This window comes from Hippoglossus stenolepis, chromosome 17 (genome assembly GCF_022539355.2).
Source record: "Hippoglossus stenolepis isolate QCI-W04-F060 chromosome 17, HSTE1.2, whole genome shotgun sequence".
Lineage (NCBI taxonomy): Eukaryota > Metazoa > Chordata > Actinopteri > Pleuronectiformes > Pleuronectidae > Hippoglossus > Hippoglossus stenolepis.
In genome coordinates, this window is record NC_061499.1 from 14,664,966 (window position 1) to 14,688,071 (window position 23,106).

The following is a 23,106-nucleotide window of genomic DNA, read 5'->3' on the forward strand; positions in this document are numbered from 1 at the left end:
AATCATTACATTTCGTCCTGTTTCCCAATACAATCACTTTATCCATCAATCATTTCATCTCATACAAATCTCATTTGTTAATAAATGTTTTCACATAAATTCAGCAGCACACTTGGGTTTGTGGGAAAACTTTTTTTTTTTCCCCAACTCTCTTGTCTTGGAAGTTTCCAGATTTTCGCAATTCTGGGACATCACTGAACACAAAGTGACATCTGTTAATCACCCATTAAGAATAGATGCTGCGGGAAACTCTTCCCGATGTGCACAGTGGTTTGAAGTCAAGCAACTTAATCAACAAAATAGAATTATAATAGAATTATTTTTTAAACAAAAAACACATTATGGTTCGAGGATGAGGTAAAACTTACTTTTGTTTGTCTTCTTTCAAAGAAGCTGGCAGTTATTCCTGTGAAACCATCATCTATACATTGAGGCTAATTTCCTATTGACAATCAGTCAATGAATCGTGCTCAGACTGGTGGGTGCTGTACATACAGTGCATGGATGCCTGTATGCTGAGCGATGGGGCCACACACTGGGTTTCAAAGCTGTCGGGTCATTAAGCGTCCACACAACAGTGGCAGTGTGGAATGTTTGCGAGATAAGGGTTCACGACTCCACAGTGCATTGGAAAGCATGCGCGAGCTTAACTGACTTTCATACCACACGCTCGTCCTCTAATGTAATATTAGCATGGGAACGAATGAAGCACAACTGAGGAAGGAAGAAAATGTTGAAATTTGAAAGTATAATAGGGGTTTGTTCCTCTTTGGGAGTATTGATCCCAGGAAGCAAACAAATAGCCTTCAAGCTGGATGTGTGACAGGACGACTTCCGCTCTTATTATCCTTGGAGAGTGTGATTTCACTTGTTTGAGTCCGTGTGACAGGAAAGTATTGAAAAGAAGCAGGATGTGCTGAAAGCGAGTTTGTTGCCCTGCGGTGACGATGTCTATTCAGACTATGATTACATGGACGATCCGTGGTGTAAGTGTGGCCTGAATCTTATATTTCACATTAAGAGATAAGGCTGGGTGGGCCTTTACATTGCGTCGGAAAACAGCAGCAATATGAATTATACCATGATTCTGAGCGAGCCAAGCGTGCCACTGAGGAGGTAGATATAAAAGTTGGGTCTTAACAATGAAAAAGAAAACACATTTGATAGAAAAATTCCAGCAGGCAAACAAAGCACAAAAGGTCGGGCTGAGGCTGAATCTCAAACAAACACGAGGTAGATCCAAAAAATAATCAGGATCACCACTCCAGGCAAAGAGGAGAGCACCGGAAAGCCGAGGCACAGAGGAGACGGAGGTGAAGTGGAGTATGGGGAGGTAAAGGAGGAATGGGGAACACGTGCGCAGGTGAGTGGTCACGTGACACGACTGGCGGGAAAAGAAAGGCAGCAGGTGGGAGCAACATGGTCGGTGATGGCAGCAGAAGTCAGAACATATATACAAGAACAACTGGACTGAATCAAGGAAAAGGACAATTGAGCAGACTACAAATATTGTAGATGAAGGAAGTGGAAAGCAGTGTTTTCCAGAGAAGTCCAGAGAATTCATTCAAATACTCGTGTGAGAGAGAGGGAACTGAACTGCAAGGGCCACTAAAACTATGAGGTCTGACTGTCTGCGTGGATGGTAACAAGTTTATGGACGATAGAGGAGTCTTGTGTTACTATGAGAAGTGAAAACTTTTTTTTAATTTCCGTATGAAACTGTGGTGGGACAAGTTAGAATATGGCAGCTTGGATCGTGGTATGTGAGAGGCAGAAGATCGGTGCAGCGCTCGCTGAGCTGAAATTCTAAATGTGTTAAATTAACTAAATGGTGGTTTCAAAAATAAGTCATAATATTTAACTCGATTTCCACATTTACAAACTAAGTAGTGCTTGTACAAGTGGAATAAAACACAAAAGGGCAAACCAGCGGCCACTTTTCTACATGCAGCGAAAATTGCTTCCAGATAGATGTGTAGGTGTGTGAAAAAGACAAAGAGTTTGCAAATTGCAAGGTGTGTTAGCTCTGACGTAATGAGAACACTTTTGTGCCATTAGCTGTACAAAATGTAAACTCCAGGTTGCCTCACTAGCTTTTTCCAGTTTATCTCCCGGACTTTTAAATGATACGGTTAAAAGCTTTTGAACGGCTGGTAAGTGAAGCGTAAAATACTGATATAAGAGAATTTTATCACAAACCGTATGTTGTCTTTTCTATGTACTTTCCAAAATATTATACTATTATTAGACTTTGAATATGCACAACATGCATTGGCAACACTGGTCATGCCAATAAACCAACAGAGTGGGAAGGGGAGAGAGAGGAGAGGGGGGGGGAGAGTGAGAATGGGAGGGAGCAGAAAGTTGTCAGAGAAAGTTCTGAGTTTTTGCTCTTGTGGTGAGCTGTGTATATTTTTGAAGCTTCCTCCTCCAACCCCCTGCAAACAGAACAGGAGGGCTGCAAGAAGGAGGAAGAAAGTGAAAGAGGGAAGGGTGGTTCAGTGAGTATGTGCTGGGAAGGGGTGTGTGTGCATGTGTGTATGTAGAGGAACGCCACTCGCTCGCTCTCTCACTGTGCTTGAAGAGCGTTACCACTTCAGCCCACATCCTGGAGCTGGCCACCCGCCTCTCCACTCCTCCTCTCCTCTCTCCTCCAGAGCAACGCATGGACTCCAGCAGCTTGAAGAGAAGACAGTGAGGAAAGCAACTTTTCAGGAGAGAGATAAATGGTGGGAGGGAAGTCTGCTGTCGGTTTCCTGGACTGAGCTGCACGTGGTGGAGTCACAGTTATCTTTTCCTGTGTGTGTATATATAAATATATATATATACATATGTGTGTGTTTTGTGAAGTGCTGGAGCACGAACTGGACTGAAGTAGACTTGTGGATGCAACAGCAAAGAGGAGGACCAGCTCAAAGAGAAGAAAGAAGTGATAAGACGCAGACTGCAGTGGCAGGGATTGGACTGAGGAGACCGGAGGTTAGAGATAAAGAGGAGGAAAGTAGAAACTCACCAGACCTGACAATTGTCTGCTCTGCCAGTTGCAGCAAACCTCCTTCTCCCCCTCTCCCTCTCCTCCCCCTGACATGGGCCGCCTGCTGGCCCTGACCCTCGCCTACCTGGCCCACCTGCTGGCCGTCGCCATCGCCTCGGAGCGCCAACAGCACCGCGTGCAGCACGGCCCGTGCAGCTACACCTTCGTCCTGCCCGAGGTGGAGCACTGCCATCCCCTGAAGGACTTCCAGGTCACCAACACCCTCCAGAGGGACTCCCCGCCCGAGCCCGAGCCCGAGCCGGACCCGAGCCAATCCAAGCCGGGTAAGGCCCAGAAGGAGAGGTCTTCCTGGCAGGAGAGGAAGCTGGAGAGTCTGGAGAGTGCGATGGAGAATAACACCCAGTGGCTGCAGAAAGTAAGACCCCTGAACTGTTACCTAAAATAACCACTTTCTCCTCTGTCATTTCACATCTCTTACTCTGAGTTTTGCTCTAAGTCATTTTAGCCTGGTAGGGGAAAAAAAGGAAAGGACAACTATCCGATGTTCAGTGCTTAGCTGGGATTTCCTGGATGCTGTCTGTATGCACATGTGGCTCCATGACAACGCCTGGTGTACGAGTGTTGTTCTGAATTTAAGACTACTGGGATACCAGACGTCCCTGTTGCATGCGAGAGCAGAACAGACAAGATGAAATAAGTTGTGAGGTGCTGGCAAAGACACCTCAAACAGTTCTAAATGATTGCAACGAGTACACACAAACATCACCCCGGACTCGTGATTCAGTTGATTTGTGAACGGAAAAAAAACTAAACTAAAACTAAAGTTAGTTAAAATAAATATATAACACGTTTCCCTCTGTGGGAAAAAAAAAACAAAAACCTTGTTTATCTTTGGGAGACACATTGCAGCATGTCTCTTTGCTGGGCTGTTGGCCTTTGCGGTTCCATTTAGCTGGGATTATGACTGACTAAATGAAATGATGCGATTAAAAGTGGCTTCACAATAGTGTTTTCATTGCTAAGGTCATCGGGGCACGGAATCAGTGTTGGGCCATTGTCTGGCACTGACTGACTGACACGCCGCCCCTCTCCACCCCTCTCCACCCATCCCTCTATTCTTCTCTGCATCTCTCTCAGAATATTTATGGCGGACACTTATCCTCTGGGCTGATTATAAGCGCAGTGTTTAGATTGGCCGACTGAAGGCAAACACGCTGATTATATTGCAGAATTTGAAAACTGTCAAAAATGAATGCCGCGGCTCGTCTGTGTCTTTCCTCTACCTTCCCTTCCCCAGTTCTCCTTTTTTTTTCTTTTGACACTCCATTCCTCTCTATCCATCTCCTTCACGTCTGAACACATCTGGACTGCTCCGCTGCAACGGGATGATGAATGTGTCTCATCTCACACCTCGAGTCATCGAGCATCAGATCCCCAACTCTTTGTCCATCTTGTCCGTGCTCTCCTGACACACCTGTATGAAAAACACACACTCTCAATTCCCCTGTGCGCATTCTGTCTGATGCTCAGCCCGAGAGCTGGAGACCTAGCTTCCACGGGAGGCGTCCCAGGAGGCCACGCTGTATGTGCATGTGTGCGATTCAGAGATGGAGACGGACACAGATAAGGGGCGAGATAGAGCACACACTTCCTCTTGCACACAGTGTATTATTCACGCGTACAGCCTGCAAAGCAAAAGGAAAACGTTGAATAAAAAAGCTTCACATACAGTACTGCACTTATCTTGGGTCTATTCCCGTCACCAGAGATGTGATTAAAACCCTGCTGACAAACATCGTGCTCTCTTGCCAAACTTCCTCCGCACGACGTTTGGAATGAGCACAAAGTTCCTACCTTTCAACGTGTTGCCCCCCCCCCACCAAGCCAGAGTGATGCATAAATTACGGCAGTGTAGGTCGGATTTCCACACAAACACAGCATCACCTTTCTAACCTTTGACCCCAGATGGCAAAGCCTTTTCAGCACCTTGTGGAGCTCATTAAGCTCATCTGCATAAGTGTGTGTGGGGGGGGGAATGGGTGACGTGCATGCGGAAGAGCTTGAGGCGCGAGTATGTCGGTGAAACTCTGTACGATCCCACTCAGTTCTCCTCTGGGATGTTGCAAGGCTTACTGTGAGCCTTCCATCCAAAAGTAGGAGCGCGCACACACACACACACACACACACACACACACACACACACACACACACACACACACACACACACACACACACACACACACACACACACACACACACACACACACACACACACACACACTAATCCGCCATGTTCCACAGAGGAATCTTCAATTGGATGAAGTGCAACGAGGCTGCATTAATGTTCCACTTAACTTATTTGCTGTTTCCAAGAAAAAAAATCGGGTTTGTTTTCTTTTGAACTAACCCCCAATGCAGACCCCCATCTAGTCCCTTCCGCCTTCTGATGCCCTGAGGGCTTGGCAAAAGAGAAGTGTGCATGCTTTTGTTAGTACTTTTTAAGAGGCTGTGGAGATTATGAGAAAGCAGAAATATTGCACAATGATCAGGGTGGCTTTACCACCCTTGGTGACCTTTATGTCACCCTCATTACTTAAACAACTAAACCGTTTTTATTTTCTTTCCTTTTCTTTAACACGCGCCATTTTTCTCCACCTTTAAAAGTCTCAAACTATGGCCATAGACCTCCATCTTCAGTAGAGCAAAATGTGATTTCTTAGTTACCTCTCATGATAAACTGAAGCATGGATAAATTTGGCTTCATATGGCTGAGGTATGGCTTCATCTCGGAAAATGTACATTGAAACAACACTACACCCATGCTAGTGGCTCTGTTGGCCTGTGTTTAGTCACAAGTGGTGTCTGCATTCTACCATGCTAATATTTAGCTTGACTCAGATGATGTTTATCATGTTAAGTAAATACGTAAAATGTATTTATATTAGCACCTTTCCCAGACAAGAGTCAGAAAGTGCTTTAAATGTTAGTTGAGCAAAGTGGCACTGAACACAAAATACATTTAAGGCTGTTGGTAATGTCATCAGTTTGATGAATAACTCCGGAATCAATTCCATCCAGACGGTTCTGATAAATATTAACCAAAACCACAAATGTTTCTAAGAAGAAAATTCAGGGGAACTTCCCACAAATTTAGCCTGTTAGGAAATCACAAATATGATTAAAATACCTTTCCGGATAAATTCACATGTGAAAAAAAAAAAGACGATCCATCGTATTTTCATGAGTGATATGTTAAAAAGCTTTCTTGACCTTCGTTGAGATCTGATGGAACTAGAAGCGGGTCGTCCTCTGACCATAAGTCGGTTCAATCCCTGTCTCCCCTATTCAAGTGTCCATGAGCTAGATACTGAACACGGAATTCATACACTTTGCCGACTGTGAATTAATATTGATGGCAAAACTTTACTTTAAAGCACTTTGAGTGGTCATCAATACTAGAAAAGTGTTACATAAATACAGACCATTTACCATTTAAATGTTTTTCACTCAAGTTAAAGGAAAATATGGTAAGCATAGTAACAGCAAGTGCAGTTTGAAAGTGAAATTCCCTAGACCTAAAACTCTGAGCAATATATCTGCAAAATTTGAATTTGATCAGAAGAGAGAAAATTGAAATACAGACAGAGATTTATAGTTAGATTCTTCAGTCTGGGCCAAAATGGTGGACTGACTGACCTCCCTAGAGCCTTGCCTCTAGCATGGCCAAAACTTCACCAGCAACATAACAAAAAAAGGCTGGTAACTCTCCTGGTTACTCGGGATTACCCACAAAGCTGTCAACCCTTTTCACAGAGACAATTTCTGAGACAGAAAGGAAACTGATTGTGAATGAAATGAAAACTGCCCACTGTGACATCTGAGGATTGTCCAGAATAATTGTCTCTCTCTCTCTCTCGTGTCAACATGTCACTGTTGATTCCTGTGAATGTCATTTTTCCAGTGCTGCCGGGCACCACAAACAAAATTTGTATCCTCCCCGCTCGGAATTGGGGTGAAGTTTTCATAAAAAAATGTTCATTCCCGTCCGTCACAATCATTCAGATCCCGGTGTGCCTCAGTCCATCGTTGTCATTCCCCCCCACAACACCCGGCAGATATGTTTTCACCGTCTCCTGTAACTGCGGCCGAAAACAGATGTGGCACAACAATTAAGGTAAAACGATACAACTCATGTGATTTCTCTCTCCTCTGTCCCTCTTAGACACAATGGAGTTACGCTTCATCCCAAATGTGATTCATCAGGCTGCATAGTACCGCGTTTGACTGCAGCCATTAATGCAATTGGCAGTGGGAGACGGAGAGTATCAAGACCTCGGGAGTGAGCTCTGTTCCAGACGGTTGTAATGGGAACACTTTGGACAGGCAGCAGACAATGGCTTGATTACACCAGGCTGAATATCACGCTGGGATCTTTGTTTCTTCCTTTGGACTTGGCTTTAATCCGCTTGGTAATCGCTTCAAAACTTTCATTATGGAAGGATTTAAAAAATATTTTTCTGCTGCCTTAGTTCTCCTAAAGTAGCAAAAATGTGAGCGATGGATTTACAGACCATGAGGGAGGAACGAGGGATAGTTTGAAAGACAAAGAGAGAAATATTACTCGCAGGGCAAACAATTAATTGCTGATTCATCTCTATATGTCGGCTTGGATTGGTATTTTTATGAAGAAATTTAAACTTTTCTGTTACAGTTGATGATAATCCTATTCCATTCTGTGATAGATATTTGTATTGGAAAAGAAAAAAACATTCTTTGTCTCATTTGAGTGCTCTGAGATTTCGGTGGATAGCCGCTCATTAGCTGGGTAATTTGGAATGCTTTCTCCTCAGAGACTTCATTTTCCAGTCATGTGGTTTAATGAATAAAGCCTCATCTTTTTTTCCCTCCCAGAAAAGTCATAAATATTAATCCTCCCCCCCGGTTCGATATTCTACTTTCCCTTATTGCCAAAGCCCGGGACCATTGGCCGTTAAAACATCAAACAAAATTCCATCGTTCACGGCAGGATAAGCAGAATTTGTCTTCCTGGTGCCATTTGCTCAAACCGACCCCATTAATAAGAAAATCTATTTATTGGAGCAAGATGGATGCCAGCCTATTTTTACTCCTGCTGTAACACATGATGGGTTTTCGCCAGTGTGTCTTTCTGTGAGCTTGTGATTGATTCGAGTATATAAGTGACTTTCCCCTAAGTCCAGCGCATGAATATCCTGATGTCAAAACCCCCAGAATATACGATTTCTGCTCCTCTATCTTCACATTGAAATGTCTGTATATTGCATCATTTTATTATTGCCAGTTTGACCGATCTTGTCCGAGGAACACCTGCAGATGGATGGATGGATGGATGGATGGGTGGATAGATGGATGGCAAGGCATACGCAGTGCCCTGGGGATAATGAATTCTATGCCTTTGTCACAGTACCTGAGAAGATTGATGTGACAAACACAGATTACCCTTTCATCTATTTTGGTCCGGTTCTTTGCACTTTTCAGTTTAGTCCAAACCAATCTAACAGGTGTGAAACGTGCCTTGGACCAAGGTCCGGAACAATGGACTCAAATTAGGTTTGGAACAGAAAGAAGTCTCAGTCTGGATCAAACTGAACCATGGTCGGGTTCGTTTGCAGTGTGAAATCACTTTTTTCGGACCAACTACAGGAAGTTGAGACAGCATTAAACATTAGAAGAAGAAAAAGATGTGTGGAGAGCAGAATAGCTTGCATAAGTCTTCACCCCCGTCTTCTTAATGTTTGAATGATGAGGAGGTTCCTTTGGTGCATTCGGACTAGTGTTAATTACTGTGCCTGGAGTTGGTGATGTTGGCAGTATTTCCATAATAATATAAAAGTGGCAACAAAAATGACCATTTCTTCGTTTCAAGTGGAAAAACCCACCGAACACGGTGACGTCACATACAAGCCCATATCAAACCAGTAAATGTCAAGAATTGTTAGACGCAGCCCAAGATGGTGACTCATGTATAACAACCTCAAGTCCTTAGTGTGCTTCCTAAATTGTAGAATGAAACTGACTAACCGGATCAAATGTACGTGAACCTTGGTCCAGACGTTCAGGTGTGAAAACCCCCTCACGTTGCTGCACCAAGCTTGGAATTATACAGGGACGTTTTCTGTTAAAACATGATCATGGCAACAATTTGACATTGTGGTTAATATTCCCAGAGTCCGTCTGTTTTCTTCACAGCTGGAGAACTTCATCCAGGAGAATGTGCGCTCTGGGATGGAGGAAATAAAGCGAAGTGCGGTGCACACCCAGACGGCCGCCATGCTCGAGATGGGAACCAACCTCCTCAGCCAATCAGCGGAGCAGACTCGCAAACTGACGGACGTCGAGACTCAGGTGAGGTTAAGAGCTTGCAGCCAATCCAAATGCACAACACCCATACAATAAGAAACACTTATGAAATAACTTGGCGAATAGCTAATTAAATCAGATGTAACCTGCTGAGAAGCCGTGCCCAAAGGTTGCAACAACTGCTCGACGACAGCTGCTATTTGGTTCTGCAGGCTCTGATTGACGCAATGAGACGAGCTCGGCGCCTGACAACAAGCCAATTAAAACATAAAGCTCAGTAGCACAGCACAGATGTGTCTTCAATCATGCCACAGAGCTGTTATTACAGACCAGGCTTGTTTTGGTCCTCGTGCTTTTTTCTTTTCCCTCGCATCAAAGTCGCTATGAAGCGGCAACCTGTACAAATATCTGAGCTGCTTTGTTCCAAGTTTTTTTTTCTTTTCGTTTCATCCGCAACATCAAAACATGTCACAGGTGCTTGTGAGATAATTCGTGCTAAAGTGTTGATTCTAACATAAAAAAATGAGCGTCATGAGCCGTGTGCTGTGCTGTGCAACACTGCTTATCTGCCTTTTTTTTTTGTATCCATCAGTCTCTTCATCAATATTATTCATCACTCCCGTCCGCCCTTGCTCACTTTGACAAAGTTATTCTCATATTGTTATTCAATCTGTAGGTGTTAAACCAGACAAGTCGCCTGGAGATCCAGCTGCTCGAGTACTCGCTCTTCACCAATCGGCTGGAGAAACACATTCTCCTGCAGACTCAGGAAATCTCACGGCTCAGTGACAAAAACAGGTGAGCGGTCACACTTCAAAAAGACTATACAAGTACATTTTAGGCACTTCAAAACTTCCAAGGTGGTTGTGCTGGAAGTTGCAGGCACCTCATTTTCGGGCTGCATTGTGTTAGTTGGTGTTAGTGCAGCAGCTGGATGTAAAGTGGTTTTCATCCTTAGACACCGTGACGTCACGCTATTGTTTATGCTCTTTGCTTCCCAGACATCACCAATTAGTCCAGACGTGTGTCTGCCATACTTGTGTTTACCTTGGATTCTCTCTGAGAGCTTTAGTGACTGTAGGTGGCGCTATTTTCTTTGCACGTCTAGCTGCTGTATTTTTCTTTCCAGATTGCAAATGAGCTGGTGTGGCCGCTGCAGGAAACATAAAACGCATCACTTCCTGTGCACCAAACAAAGAATGTTTTCTCAGGAAAAAGCTACTTCGTGCAAAAATATTAGAGGCCTTCAAAAAAAAAAGGGAGACATACTGCGTCTGTACATTCACACGCATGAGACCAGTCCCTCTGGAACAACTGGAAAACAGCGTGTTGACTGACTGTGACCGACCAGAGCAACAGGGCACTTAACGACAATATAATCCCTATTCTGTACACGGGTGCGTTTGGTGTGTTAGGAGGAGTTTCCCATTCCTCTCTCTAGGAACACGAGGTCAAACGGGGGCCAAGCGGGGGTTAAGAACAGGCCGCTCAGCAGTGTGAAAGGGAGTGGGTGTTTTCTATCTTTGTATGTGGTTGTTGATCATTCCATCCATCTGTACCATAACGTGACCAGGGGAGAACACGGTTCCCCTGGCGCCAACACCTGTTACACATCTGGCCCTGCGTGGCCCCCGCTCTGCCCTTTCGCCCCATCCTCCTTCAAGTTGGCTACATGTGTATCCGCCGTGAATATGTCTCCACGAGGGTGAACTCCGTGACGGGACGCGTGAATTACAAGGGTCATAGTCGATTTGCAGCCAAGCAGCTGTAGAAGAAAAAGGGAAGTGCAGTGCTTGTCGGGGGGGCTACTGCTGCTGAGCCTGCAGGGCATGAAGCCTGTTTCTGAACTGCTGCCAAACTCAAAAAGAGAGAGTGACATGTTTGTTTTCATAGGAACTACATGTTAAATAGTATTGACAGGAAGTGCAGCACATAGACAGCCGGCTAACAGCAATATCTGGATTACAGTTACAATAAATCGCGCAAGATCATAGGAATTAGGGTTAAACTGCGCAGAATGCAACGCGATCCCAAATATCATATACAGTAAACATATTTGTTCAGTCAACCACCACACATGAACGCTTTGTTTGGGGGGGACGCATGAATGCACCATTTGTTCGCTCGCTTTTCCACATTTATTGAGCATTCCCGCCCCAAAGAAAAAAGGGAAGTGATGATAAAAAAATGATTTGGATTGATCCGCCGTTCCTTCCAGGCCACATACCTGGAAGTCGCTGCCCCTTAAGTGGGAGATTGAGGACACAGGTTCAGAGCGGCAGCCGCGTGTGCACGGGCCTGAGAAGTAGCTTGTTCAATCTGGGTCGCTGGATTTGTTCCAACAAATAACGGTTGCAGAGTCATTAGTCAAAGCCATAAAGATCAGGCGGCGGGGATTTATGATCTTCATTTGGGAGTGGGGGGTGTGGCAATTGCGCACACACACACACACACACACACACACACACACACACACACACAAACATTATGAGATTGTTGCCTCATGGCCATGATCAAGAGGCTTAGCATGCAGGCCCATCTGTGAGCACTGCTGCGATACAGGTGTTTATATGGTGTTAGCCCAATGAGGCTGTCGTGCTGATGCCTATTAGTCATCCTCATGTAAATGTGCACATTTACGCAACCTCCACTGTGAAAGCTAAGTGCTGAATGGATGGATTCTCCTCCCGCACCCTCTCCAAGACGCCTTTTAGCACTTAATATAATCTCGTGATTTCCCATCTTCCCCCCCCCCTCAAGTGCACCGAAGAATTTTCATCTGAATTTGTTTTGTTTGACAGTTTTCTGGAACAGAGGCTCTTAGCGCTGGAGGCTCGGTACGGGAGGGAGCGGCAGGGCCTGCAGAGCGAGAAGCAGCAGCTCCAAGAGCTCCTGGAGAGGCAGAGTCGACTGGTCGGCCAGCTGCAGGGCGAACTGGGCAGCTCCACGCTCAACAGCACCTCGCTGCAGAGGCAGCAGGCCTCGCTCACCGACACTGTTCAGCAGCTGCTGGCCATGGTCAGCCACTGCAATGGTAAAGCTGAGGGATTCATTATTTTTGATTGAACAAATCGTGCTGCCAACGTAATTAATTTGAAACAAAAGGGAACCAATATGCATAACAGGAGGAATGTTGTGTAGGGATAAAAGAGATTAACAAATATTGTCAACAGAATTTCTGTTTCATTCCAATGAGTCATTTCCTCCTCGGGGCCAAAACGACTCATTAACAGTATCAATAAATGGCAGAAATTCATTAGACAAACAGGAGATTTACAGTATTTCAATTAATCAGGAAGGGATTTGTGATTTAAGCTGAAAAAAAAAAATCAATTTAACATGAAAATAACACCTCGAGCAGCATGTAATTCTAATCTCACACACACTAGGTACATGCATGCAGTACATACTCTCCCACAGGCTTAGGTTAGGAGAGAGCTCGCATATGTGGTCGGGATTTGTGTGTAAAAAAGCCCACAGGGCAGCCATCTGTAAACACATGGCTGCCTATTTTTTCCCCCCCCACCAGAAATCTCCAGTTCGCCCAAAGAGGAGTCGCTTGGTTTCAGGGACTGCACGGAGATCCTGCGATCCGGAGTGACAGCGAGTGGAATATATAGCATTCTCCTCCCCAACTCCACCCAGACCGTGAAGGTAGTAATGCTTTAAAGGTCACTGGCCTTTTTCTGGCAAATATCACGTAACAGACTGTGACTTGAAACTTTTTTTATCCATATGTCTTGCAGTATTTAGCAATGGGATCTTTTCACTTGTACTAACTTTGGGTTTGGCCCAGACTGCGTAATGGAAAGCTCACACGCACACACACACACACACACACACACACACACACACACACACACACACACACACACACACACACACACACACACACACACACACACACACACACACACACACACACACACACACAACATAATGACATTCAGCGGGCTTTTATTATGTTTTTGGACCGCAGTAAACAGAGGCAAGGACAGGGTAGTCTGAGGTAATGGCAGTTCGCTCGGCTTTTTTGCTACAGAGGTTGATGGAAGTGCCACGCTGAGTTACAGAGATAAAATAATAAGCAACGGGAGCATTATGCCCTGCAGGCTTCGCGGGGAGTGAGCGCAAGCCGCTGAATGCAAAGTCAGAAAAGCTTAAGAAGTACCGCCGCTGACCTGCAGCAGCAAACTCAGCGATGGCATCGAACAGCGGGTCATCCTTTCTTTGAATCACAGGGAGCATTCTTGGCTGGGATCTTCACACCCAGAGCCTACCAGGGAAGAAGAAAGATAACAGTAGCATCCCTCTCAATCGAGTTTGCTGGTTGGCACCATCTCCCACTGCCCCTGTTTCCCCCCCCCCTGTTCTTCCCCTTCATTTCCTGTGGGCAAGGCAGCGATGTATTGGGCACTGGTGCCATGTGTTTCCTGCCAACTAGGGCCGACGCACATTTCCACCGGTGCAAGTTAGCGCTCCCCAAATCAATACTGCTTTCACTCTAATTCATCCGATTCCAACGAGGCGGGCGAGCTGGGTGGCTCGCGCAAAAAGTGGGGCAGATACAAATTGCCCTATTTTCGAAGCAGAGCGAGCGGAGCGTCCTCACTTGGAGCGGAGACAAAAGGCGCAGACATGTGTGATCTGTCCACGTTGTCTATCCGTCCAACCTTTTATCACCACAGCTGTGAAGAATGATGCCGTTCAGCATCTTTTCTAATTTTTTTAAGACCCGGTTGTGCATACTTTTTAGAATTACACACGCACAGGGCTCATAAAACACATGCAGGCTTTTCTCAGAACTGATTTAAAAAGTAATTATTTTTATCCCCAGAAAGCAGCCTTGAAAAAAAAGATCACATTATCTTTTTCTTTTCTTTTTTATTTATTTAAAAAAAAAAAATGCTTAAGTTGTCTGGGTATTTGAGTTTTATTGTAATGGATTTGGCCTGAAATGACTCCTTGCTGGCCAGTAATAAAGTGTGTTTGAGGTATTAAGTACAGATCTGGTCTAAATCCGAGTAACGACCACACTTTGTAAAGTGAATTGAATTGAGAATTCCATTTTGTATCCAGCATCTAAGGCCATAACATTGGCTTTATGTGCCAGACGATTATCACAGCACATCGCCAGTCTGCACTGTTTTCTAAGGTTAAAGATCCCGACTGCCATTGGACCTTGATACAGCTTTGCTATTCATGGGGGGAAAAGCGCTGGAAACTCTCATTTCTTTTCGAGCAGAAAAATGGCGAAGCAGAGAGAGAGACCCTGTGGGATTCCGCCCACATGCCAGCATCTATACTGCTCGACTCTTTGAGACAGGTCACACGGGTTTGTTTGATGGACCAAATTCAAGCGACCAAGCGAAATCAATTCAGGTTCCTCAGTAATTATCCCTGTCGCAGGTTGTGGAGGTTGTTGAAATGTCACTGACCAAAGTCTATAATCTGAGGTGACAACATTATATAGACACGTACATATAACAGTCCAATGCTGAGGTGCGCTAAGTCCATTCACTTTGATTGAAGACGAATCTCGGATACAAAAAGCATCTAATCTTACCGCCCGCGGGAGCGATTCACACAGTCATATAATCACTATACCTAAGGGAAGCTGGAAAGTGTCCAGTTTAACACCTCCAATATGTAGAACAAGTCGACATCTCAAGTTCATTTTCTGATTTGTTCTTCCAAGCAGATCTGCATATGGCAAAAATGTGCGGGCCAAGAACGAAAGAAAAAAAGCGTGTGTAACCAAAAACGCAGATGCCTCCTCCTCAACCCCCCCACTCAGGGGGATAAGAGAACATGCTGATATGTTAGTTTTTCCTTCCCACCTGGGTCATATCATTTCGTGACACGCTGAATCACCCCCCCTATTTCCCAAGGCTTTCAAGGCATCTTTCAAATAACAGAGAAACTGTAGCGTGTTTTATTTATTTATTGTTGAGTTAAACTGCTACAAGGGTGTGATAAACCCAGTGTAAACTACCTTCCCAGTGTTATTCAACAATTAACAGAAAGGAGCTTTTAGCTACTGAAGATTCAGATACTGGGTAAATATTGGACTTTGATGCAGCAGGTCGTTCGAAACTAGACTCAAAATCAAAGTATTGTATCTGCAGAACATGTACGAATAAAATGAAAAAGGTTTGTGACGAAATTATATAAATTAGGTTTAACATTTTGACCAAATAAAACCCAACTGTTCCTGCTTCAAAGTAAAATTGTTTCCTGATCTGGAAAACTCCAAAGAATCAACTTTCAATATGTTAATTCTTTATGTTTTAGCCGTTTGTTTAGTATTTAAATACTTTTGTTTGCAACTTACTCCCTACTTTTCCTCTTATTCCAGGTGTTTTGTGACATGAAGACGAGAGGTGGCGGGTGGACGGTGCTGCAGCGTCGCACCAACGGCTCCGTCAACTTCCACCGCGGCTGGAGGGACTACAAAATGGTGGGTTCCTCAGACTGTAGGGTGAGGGGGCAGCGTTGTCGGCGTATTAGTGGGACAGGAGGTTCCAATAACTATCCACAGGCGGTTTGGCACTGGGAGGCGTGGGAGGCGACTGGCCTGTGATCCCAGGTGACCCGCGGTTGTTGTATTTGGCCGCCCTCATGTTCTCTACCACCCCCCATGTTATTGCACCTGCTCGCACTCCCTCTCCCTGTCAATACTCCCACGTACACACACACACACACACACTGTGTACTTCAGTGACCACAGAGCACTACTGTTTGTATCAATAGCTTTCTTGCAAAAGGAAATGAGTGTGATGATGACAGTAACAACATTTCCAAATCCAAAACCCAATTCTCAGACTGGATACAGGAAGTTACTCCACCGCTCTGACCGAATCAAACACACACTCATTTTTTTCTCATGAGAAAGATTTCTCAACAGAATCAATGTTCAATCAATGGAGCTACAGAGTTAAACAAATGCTTTCTGACTGTGTTCTATTGCACACAGAACATACGAGCGAGGCCAGTTTGGGGTTTTTGATTGAGCACAGTAGAGATTCACGTCTCACCCACACCAACAAATCAGTTGCCACAGTTTGGATTTGACATGAAAAGCGAAACATGATAAAGAGCAACAGAAAAAACCCAAAACTCTTTCAAGAACAATATTTTTACAAGTGGACGATAAATATTTGGCTCCAGTCGGGGCGTGGGAGCACAGGGCCCCCCCGTAGATGGCAGATAACGTATGCACCAAAACGCTTCACTGCCCCGGACCAACCACTCTCTATAGTCCCAGAAAGTGTTGATCAAATGTCTCTGATCAAATGATAAAAAAAAGGCTCAGAGACTCTCAGTTGACCAGTGACAAAGGGAGAGTGTGCCAGCGAGACAAAGTGGCTTAGAATTTAGATGTAAGCAAGAACAAAATGTGTCCGTCTTTTCCAAAGGATAAAGAAATAAATGTAACTTCAAATAATTGCACTTGATGCTTTAATAGCTATTGACTGTCAGTTACCTTCTCGAATCCATTTGGCCTCATCACACCAACGAGTCCACTTCTTGCATCCGTGTGCGTCGGCTGAAGTGTTATTGTACACTCGACGGTCCTCGGAGATTCATTAATCGAAAGCCGCGTGACGTCCCTCCTCTTAGGCCGCCACTTTGAACGGAGCGTTTGCGTGTCGTTATCATTTTCCTGGAAGGAAAACATCAATTCCCTCTGTCAAAGCCACCGCTTCCACTGTACCCGTTTTCATCTAATGCTGCACTTATTCTTTGTGAAATCATGTTGGTATCACTGCGCCTTCTACATGATTGCATCTTTCCAAATTGCCTATCGACTGCTCTTGAGCTGTTGACATGTTTCGGTTCTATACGTGTCTCTTTATATTCTGCCTGCTCATTATTTACATGTGGTTGATAAATGAGTTGAAAAACGTACAGAGTGTCTCGGTAAGGTGTCGAGTCACCAGAACAACATTAATGAACTGTGTGTGTGTGTGTGTTTAAAATAGACTCAATATGTCAGACATGCAAGTTTTGTGATTATTAGAATTTGAAAAGTTTCTCTTTCATTATTCTTATCATAAGATTTAAAAGTTGCAGGTTTAATAATCACTGCCTTGTAGATCTCCACTTGTGTTCATGATGACAAACTCCTGTTATGTCCCACCGTCCAATTAAAGCTTGATGTAGTGTCCATATTGATCCTATTGACACCTCTCACGTACCCTTTAGCTGCTGAGCTGTATTGTTAATGTTATATAACAATATAAATTCATAGATCGATAGAACAAGCTGCTGCTGAGCTCTGAGTGTCCATAATAACCTGATATACAGACATTTTATTGTGATGTATATCAGTTTAAATGAGGGCTGTAGAGACTTACTAGTGACAGGATGTTTTAAAAAATCATTGTTGTAATGGTGGCTGGGGACGGGATGCGCTGTCGAAAGCACCGGAGTAAGAATTTCCCATGTTCTCCTCATGCAAAACACTCAATTAGGGTATTTGTCAACTCTAAATGAGTTTGAATGTGAGCGTGAGGGTTTGTTTACACATATCGGCCACATGATAAGACTGGTGACTCCCCCCATGACCCTCGAGAGGATCAGCTGTGTAGCTGACGGACGGACGGATGCTGCCGTGGCGGTGTTCAGTTTGGTTGAGAGCCACATCCTCTCATACGTTCATATCATATCATAACCTATTCATGACCTCCTTTGTTTCACCGGCCTGCATCTTTAACCACAATACCACTAAACGTACATTTTGAAATATATTATTTCTTATATTTCTACTTTATCATGATATTTAGGGGATCATTCATTCTAGTTTTTTCCTTTGCCAAAAATATGACAGAAGATTTATTTGAATGCGAAGCTCTGAAGTGAAAAACAAACAGTGGATCGGTCCACAAAGCCAGTTTTTTATTTCACTCTGAGTTTTGCGGGTCCAGTCAGAGCCATGATGGAATATTATGCTAAATTAATGTCTCTATTGACCTGCCCCCGTGCTTTGGGAGAGGAATATCAGTTGACTACCTCAGGCCATCAAAATGATAAATGTGGCTTTTTTTAAATTGAGGTCCATTTTTATAGTTACTCCAAAAAAAACACTTGGCAGGTCTGTGGTAAAAAATCAGCCCCCCCCCCTGTTAGAGTATGTTCTCCTTCTATTGTTTCCCTGTCTTTGTGTGTAACCCAGGGCTTCGGGGAGCCGTCTGGGGAACACTGGCTGGGAAATGATATCATCCACAAGCTGACGAGCTCCCAGGAATACGGTCTGCACGTCCAGCTGAAGGACAGAGAGGGGAACGAAGCCTTCTCCCATTACGATCGCTTCTACGTAGACGGAGAGAACCGCAACTACAGGTAAATCGCTCAGCACGACTTCTATTATTAGATTATTCTCTTCATAACTGCATTATTTAATCTTACTTGTAATGATGACATGTTTGGCTCAAAATCCACTCCGAGAATTATAAAATTAGCTGTTTTGTTAAGTAGTAACGTGTGATATGACAAAATGCTTAAAAGAAGAACTTATTAAACTCCACAGTCTCCAATTAAATTCTTCTACTTTTTCAGAAATCTGACATGAATAGGACGATTATGAGGGTGCTTTATTTCAGTTAAGTGTTTTATGAGGAGCCTTCTGCTGTGAAAAGTATAATTGCGACGCAGTAACACCCTGTCAGTTGTTGCCTTCTGTTTGGGCGTAAGACTCTTAAAATCACGACTTAGATTAGAAACCGTTATTAACATTTTAAATTCCTTTCTTTTCCTCCGAAGTGTTCTTATCCCCGAGCACTGACGTTAGAAGGAACCACTTGGAACCTCTTTAAGAATGTCATTCAAAATAATGAGCACAGCGGAGGGGGCACGCTGCCACTTTTTTTTCGCCTGCCATCCATTTCTCTCTTCCCCATCACCCCAGCTACCATTGCCCCCTGAAAATCCACCAGAGTACAACAGAAGCGCTCTGCGATACCTGCCCCTGCCAGGAACTGACAACACAGACAAAGCTCCCCCAGAAACCCTGCAATCACTAACAAGATTATGTGTGGGTGAGCTGAAGCCACGCCACCTCCAAAACAGCCGGGAAAAAAGAATACAAACCAAATATAGTTACGCGTTTCGATTTCATGTAAATTCGCAGGGATCTGCCCTTGAGACTGATGCGCCGAGAGATGACAAATCATAATCATACGTGGGTGTTGGCTTTCCAAGAACCCTAATAGCGCAGCAAATTGCATTAGCCCGAGTTTGTTCCACATAATTAGCGCGATGAAACGGAATGTTTCACAATTCCGCTGTGGGCGACACTGTGTGAGGTGAAGCACCTGAATGAATATAATCGCCTCTGTAGCTGCAACCTCTGACATCATGTTCTGTTTAACCAGCTCAAGATGTGCCAGCTTTACTAGCGTTCTCCACATGCCGGCGTCTTCCGAGGGGTTTCTGTTATTAATCCCGAACCACAGCTACGGTGCTGTGAAGCCAGGCGGCTCCTCAGCTGCATCGAGTGCGCGCTCCCCGCAGCAACACGGAGGTCTTCACCTAAAACTCATTAATATTATTCAAACATTAATCATCGGCATGACAGACCACTTTCCCCCTTGAGTAAGCCAAGAATAGCTGTTGTTAAAGTAAAGCAATGGTGAGCATTCCTTTCAACGTAACAATATTTTTCTTATTGAAGGATAGAATAACAATAAAGGCCGACCATCACCTTGAATAGGATTGGCCTGTGGTCTGTGGTGTTGGTGGAGTAGCTGAACCGAATCCTCTGGAGGTCATGGCTACTGCAAATGTACTGGGGAGGAGAATGAGCACAGTTCACAGGCTAATCCGTTCCAATAGGATATCCTGTAGCCCTGTGGTTGCCGTGCTGTCTAATTTGATAGCTTTTAATTTTCTTCACGAGGCCGATCCATCATGAAAAGAAAAGAAAACACTCTCAGAGAAAATATCCTCTCATGTATAATTCCGCTCTCTCTGCTATTCCATCATTATTCACGTACCCCGGCGCTCTCACTCCCGTTCTGCCGACCCTCGTTATGTGTTGGTCGTGCCAGGCGAACTTACAAATTCAAGATTCTTCATTTAGTCATCAAGGACAGCTTGTCCCCGGGCTACAGAGGGTGGGGGGGGGGTCACATAACTCAGGGCGAGTACTGCTCTAACAAGTCAGAACGACTGGGCAGCGGAGGGGAGAGGCCGGACAGCGAGGCTGACCTCCTCACCCACTTCTTTCAAACACTGACACACATGGTCAGACAGATGGAAACATATAAACATGTGAGTTGGGGTTGTGTGGTAATAGAGCGAATGAATTTAACGTGGTCAGAGGTTGCTCTCAGACTGCTTGTTTCACATGTCACAGCATGGAGGGAAAATAATAACAGGTTCTTAAGGTTCGTTTTTCTTTTGTTGAAGTTTGGCAACAGTCAGGAACAATGGGGGGGATGGTGCCTAGTATTAAAATTGATGTTACGTGCCATAGGCTATGATCTCTGAGAGAGAGGATATAACCTTTTACTTTTTTCAATTTATCTTTATTTACCTTTGTGAAATAATATAAAAAGTAGGGTTGGTAAGATGTTTCGGAAACACTTTTGATCTTATTTGTTAAAATCCTCTTTACATCCCAATAGCCATCGATCAAAAACTAACAATTAAATAAAATAAAAAAAGCTGGTGTCTGTGGCCCTTGCAGGAATAAACACAACCAATCATTGTATTCGAACTAAATGAAATGATCGGCCGGGGGAACCTGTCTGTCACTAATCGACCTGTCTGCTTGCAAGCACCCTGTGCTCTTACTGCACAAGTCTTCAGCTGAAGAGACATACACTGCTGAAGCCGAGACAAAAGTTAGAAGTTTGTGAGCGAGTCCCGAAAAAAGTGGCAGAGAAAGTGCAGCCAAAGTTTCCCTGTTCCATTACACAAAAAACAACTCCCACTGCAAAACAATACAAGAAAAGTGTGCGTTCATGTGTTTTTGGGGCTTTGACGAGTGGGCAGATGGAAGGGGGTTGGATGAAATTTGTAACCTGCTCTTGCTAGCTTTTCCAGGATTACCAACCCTAACTTTGAGATGCCGCGTATTTACTGTTTGCCAGAATGAGTCATGTTATATAAGTGTGGACAATTCAGACAAACAGTTTAACAATGAAGGTTTCTAAACAACAACCATAGGCGCCACAGCGACAGAGAGTCGCACTCACTGACTCAGATATTTTTTGCCTCTCTCTCATCCCGTCGGTATCCCGTGGTGTTAAGGACTCACAGATCAGCCCGTGTGGTAAACACTATGGTGCTGTGTTCACTTAACAACACAACATTAGAAGATTTCAGACACGCTGAAGTTCAAAGCGTTTTTTCCGGCAGTAACCAATCGCTGCCACTTGAAGCTGCCAACAAGCAACGTTTTCCCACCACAGCTTTAAATAATGAATAGAATTGCCTGGGGCTGAGTTTTTTTTTTTGGTTTTAGTTTTTTTCTTTCTGCTGAAATTCTTTGCACTTCTTCTCCTCCACAAAAAAAAACAGTCTGCACGCCGAGGGCTTCAGCGGCACAGCTGGACGCACCAGCAGCCTCACCCACTCTGGCACCCAATTCAGCACCAAGGACAGAGACAACGACCAATGCACCTGCAAGTGTGCACAGCTGGCGTCAGGAGGTACGCGGCCTCCCTCCACTCGTCCCAGTCTGTGTCTCCCTGTAACCCGCCTTGTTAAACATTTGTATCCACCCCCCTTGTAAATCTCCCGGGGGGCTGCGTTTCATTTTCCCTGCGCGCCTGTATAAAGTTACTGCGGACTTACAGCTGTACGTTCGGGTGTTACATTTCATGAGCTGGAAATCAATTAAATCTGACTTTTCCCTTGAACTTTCTGGCACGTTTCCCTCCTCTCCAGGTTGGTGGTTTGAGGCTTGTGGCCCGTCCAACCTGAACGGCATGTACTACCCCGCCTCGTCCAGCGTGGTCCGCTACAATGGCATCAAATGGTACTATTGGAAGGGTCCAAATCTGATGGCCACTACGACAACCATGATGGTGCGGCCGGCAAACTTCTGATGGCGAAGCTCGTTCAGGATGTCAGTCACCTCAAGTGGATATCACGGATAATGCCCAGAAAATGGGGTATTCTGGGAGGAATCAGACAACTCAGCTTCTGGACATCTTGGATGGGTGTTTTAGCAACTGCCTGGGGACACACAGACTCTCAGCAGAGGAATGTTTGGGAGATTCCCGAGTGAGGAATTCCACAAAAAAAGGTGCCCAGACTATATTTTAATAAGGACTTTTGCTTAGAGTCCAGCTGAGAGAAGAAGGAAATATAGTGTATGAGCTTGGCTACCGATGACAACTTATCACAAGAACACAAATCTAATTCTGCAGTTACACATTACCAAATACTCAACCCAAAACTTAATCCAACTAATAAACTGATTTACCTATTTTGATATCAAAATATAAAACCTTGTGTTGTGTATTTGTCTATTTGCTGTATAAAGGTGTTTTTAGGCAACATGTCACCACTGCATATATTCACAGACAGCTATGTGTATAGTTAACAGAAAGTTATTTAATTAAAATATATTCTCGACCAAAAATCTTAACATCGCACTCAATACTTTATAAACTTTGATATCATGTAATGTCTGTTTTTCACTCCCCCATTATTCTTCACTGATTATATAACTTTATTCCAAGAGACTGCAAAGTATTTGTACTTTAAAACTGTTCAATTCGTACAACATGTAACATTAAACAACCCACAGTGACTTA

The 23,106-nt window shown here is 44.3% G+C and overlaps 1 protein-coding gene across 1 annotated transcript; it reads left to right on the forward strand.

The window, feature by feature from the left end:
* Window positions 1-2,565: 2,565 nt before the first annotated feature.
* Window positions 2,566-23,106, forward strand: angpt2b (angiopoietin 2b). Its single transcript, XM_035181975.2, has 9 exons — window positions 2,566-3,410; window positions 9,224-9,379; window positions 10,011-10,132; window positions 12,136-12,368; window positions 12,864-12,988; window positions 15,693-15,794; window positions 18,513-18,679; window positions 21,863-21,993; window positions 22,232-23,106. Exons 1-9 carry the CDS (start codon window positions 3,087-3,089, stop codon window positions 22,390-22,392), a joined length of 1,521 nt encoding a protein of 506 aa, XP_035037866.2. The 5' UTR covers window positions 2,566-3,086; the 3' UTR covers window positions 22,393-23,106.

Coding starts and splice junctions, on each gene's coding strand:
- angpt2b (XM_035181975.2), top strand. CDS start 3,087: ATGGGCCGCCTGCTGGCCCTGACCCTCGCCTACCTGGCCCACCTGCTG. Junction 3,411..9,223: donor ACACCCAGTGGCTGCAGAAA/GTAAGACCCCTG, acceptor TTTTCTTCACAG/CTGGAGAACTTCATCCAGGA. Junction 21,994..22,231: donor TGCACAGCTGGCGTCAGGAG/GTACGCGGCCTC, acceptor CCTCCTCTCCAG/GTTGGTGGTTTGAGGCTTGT.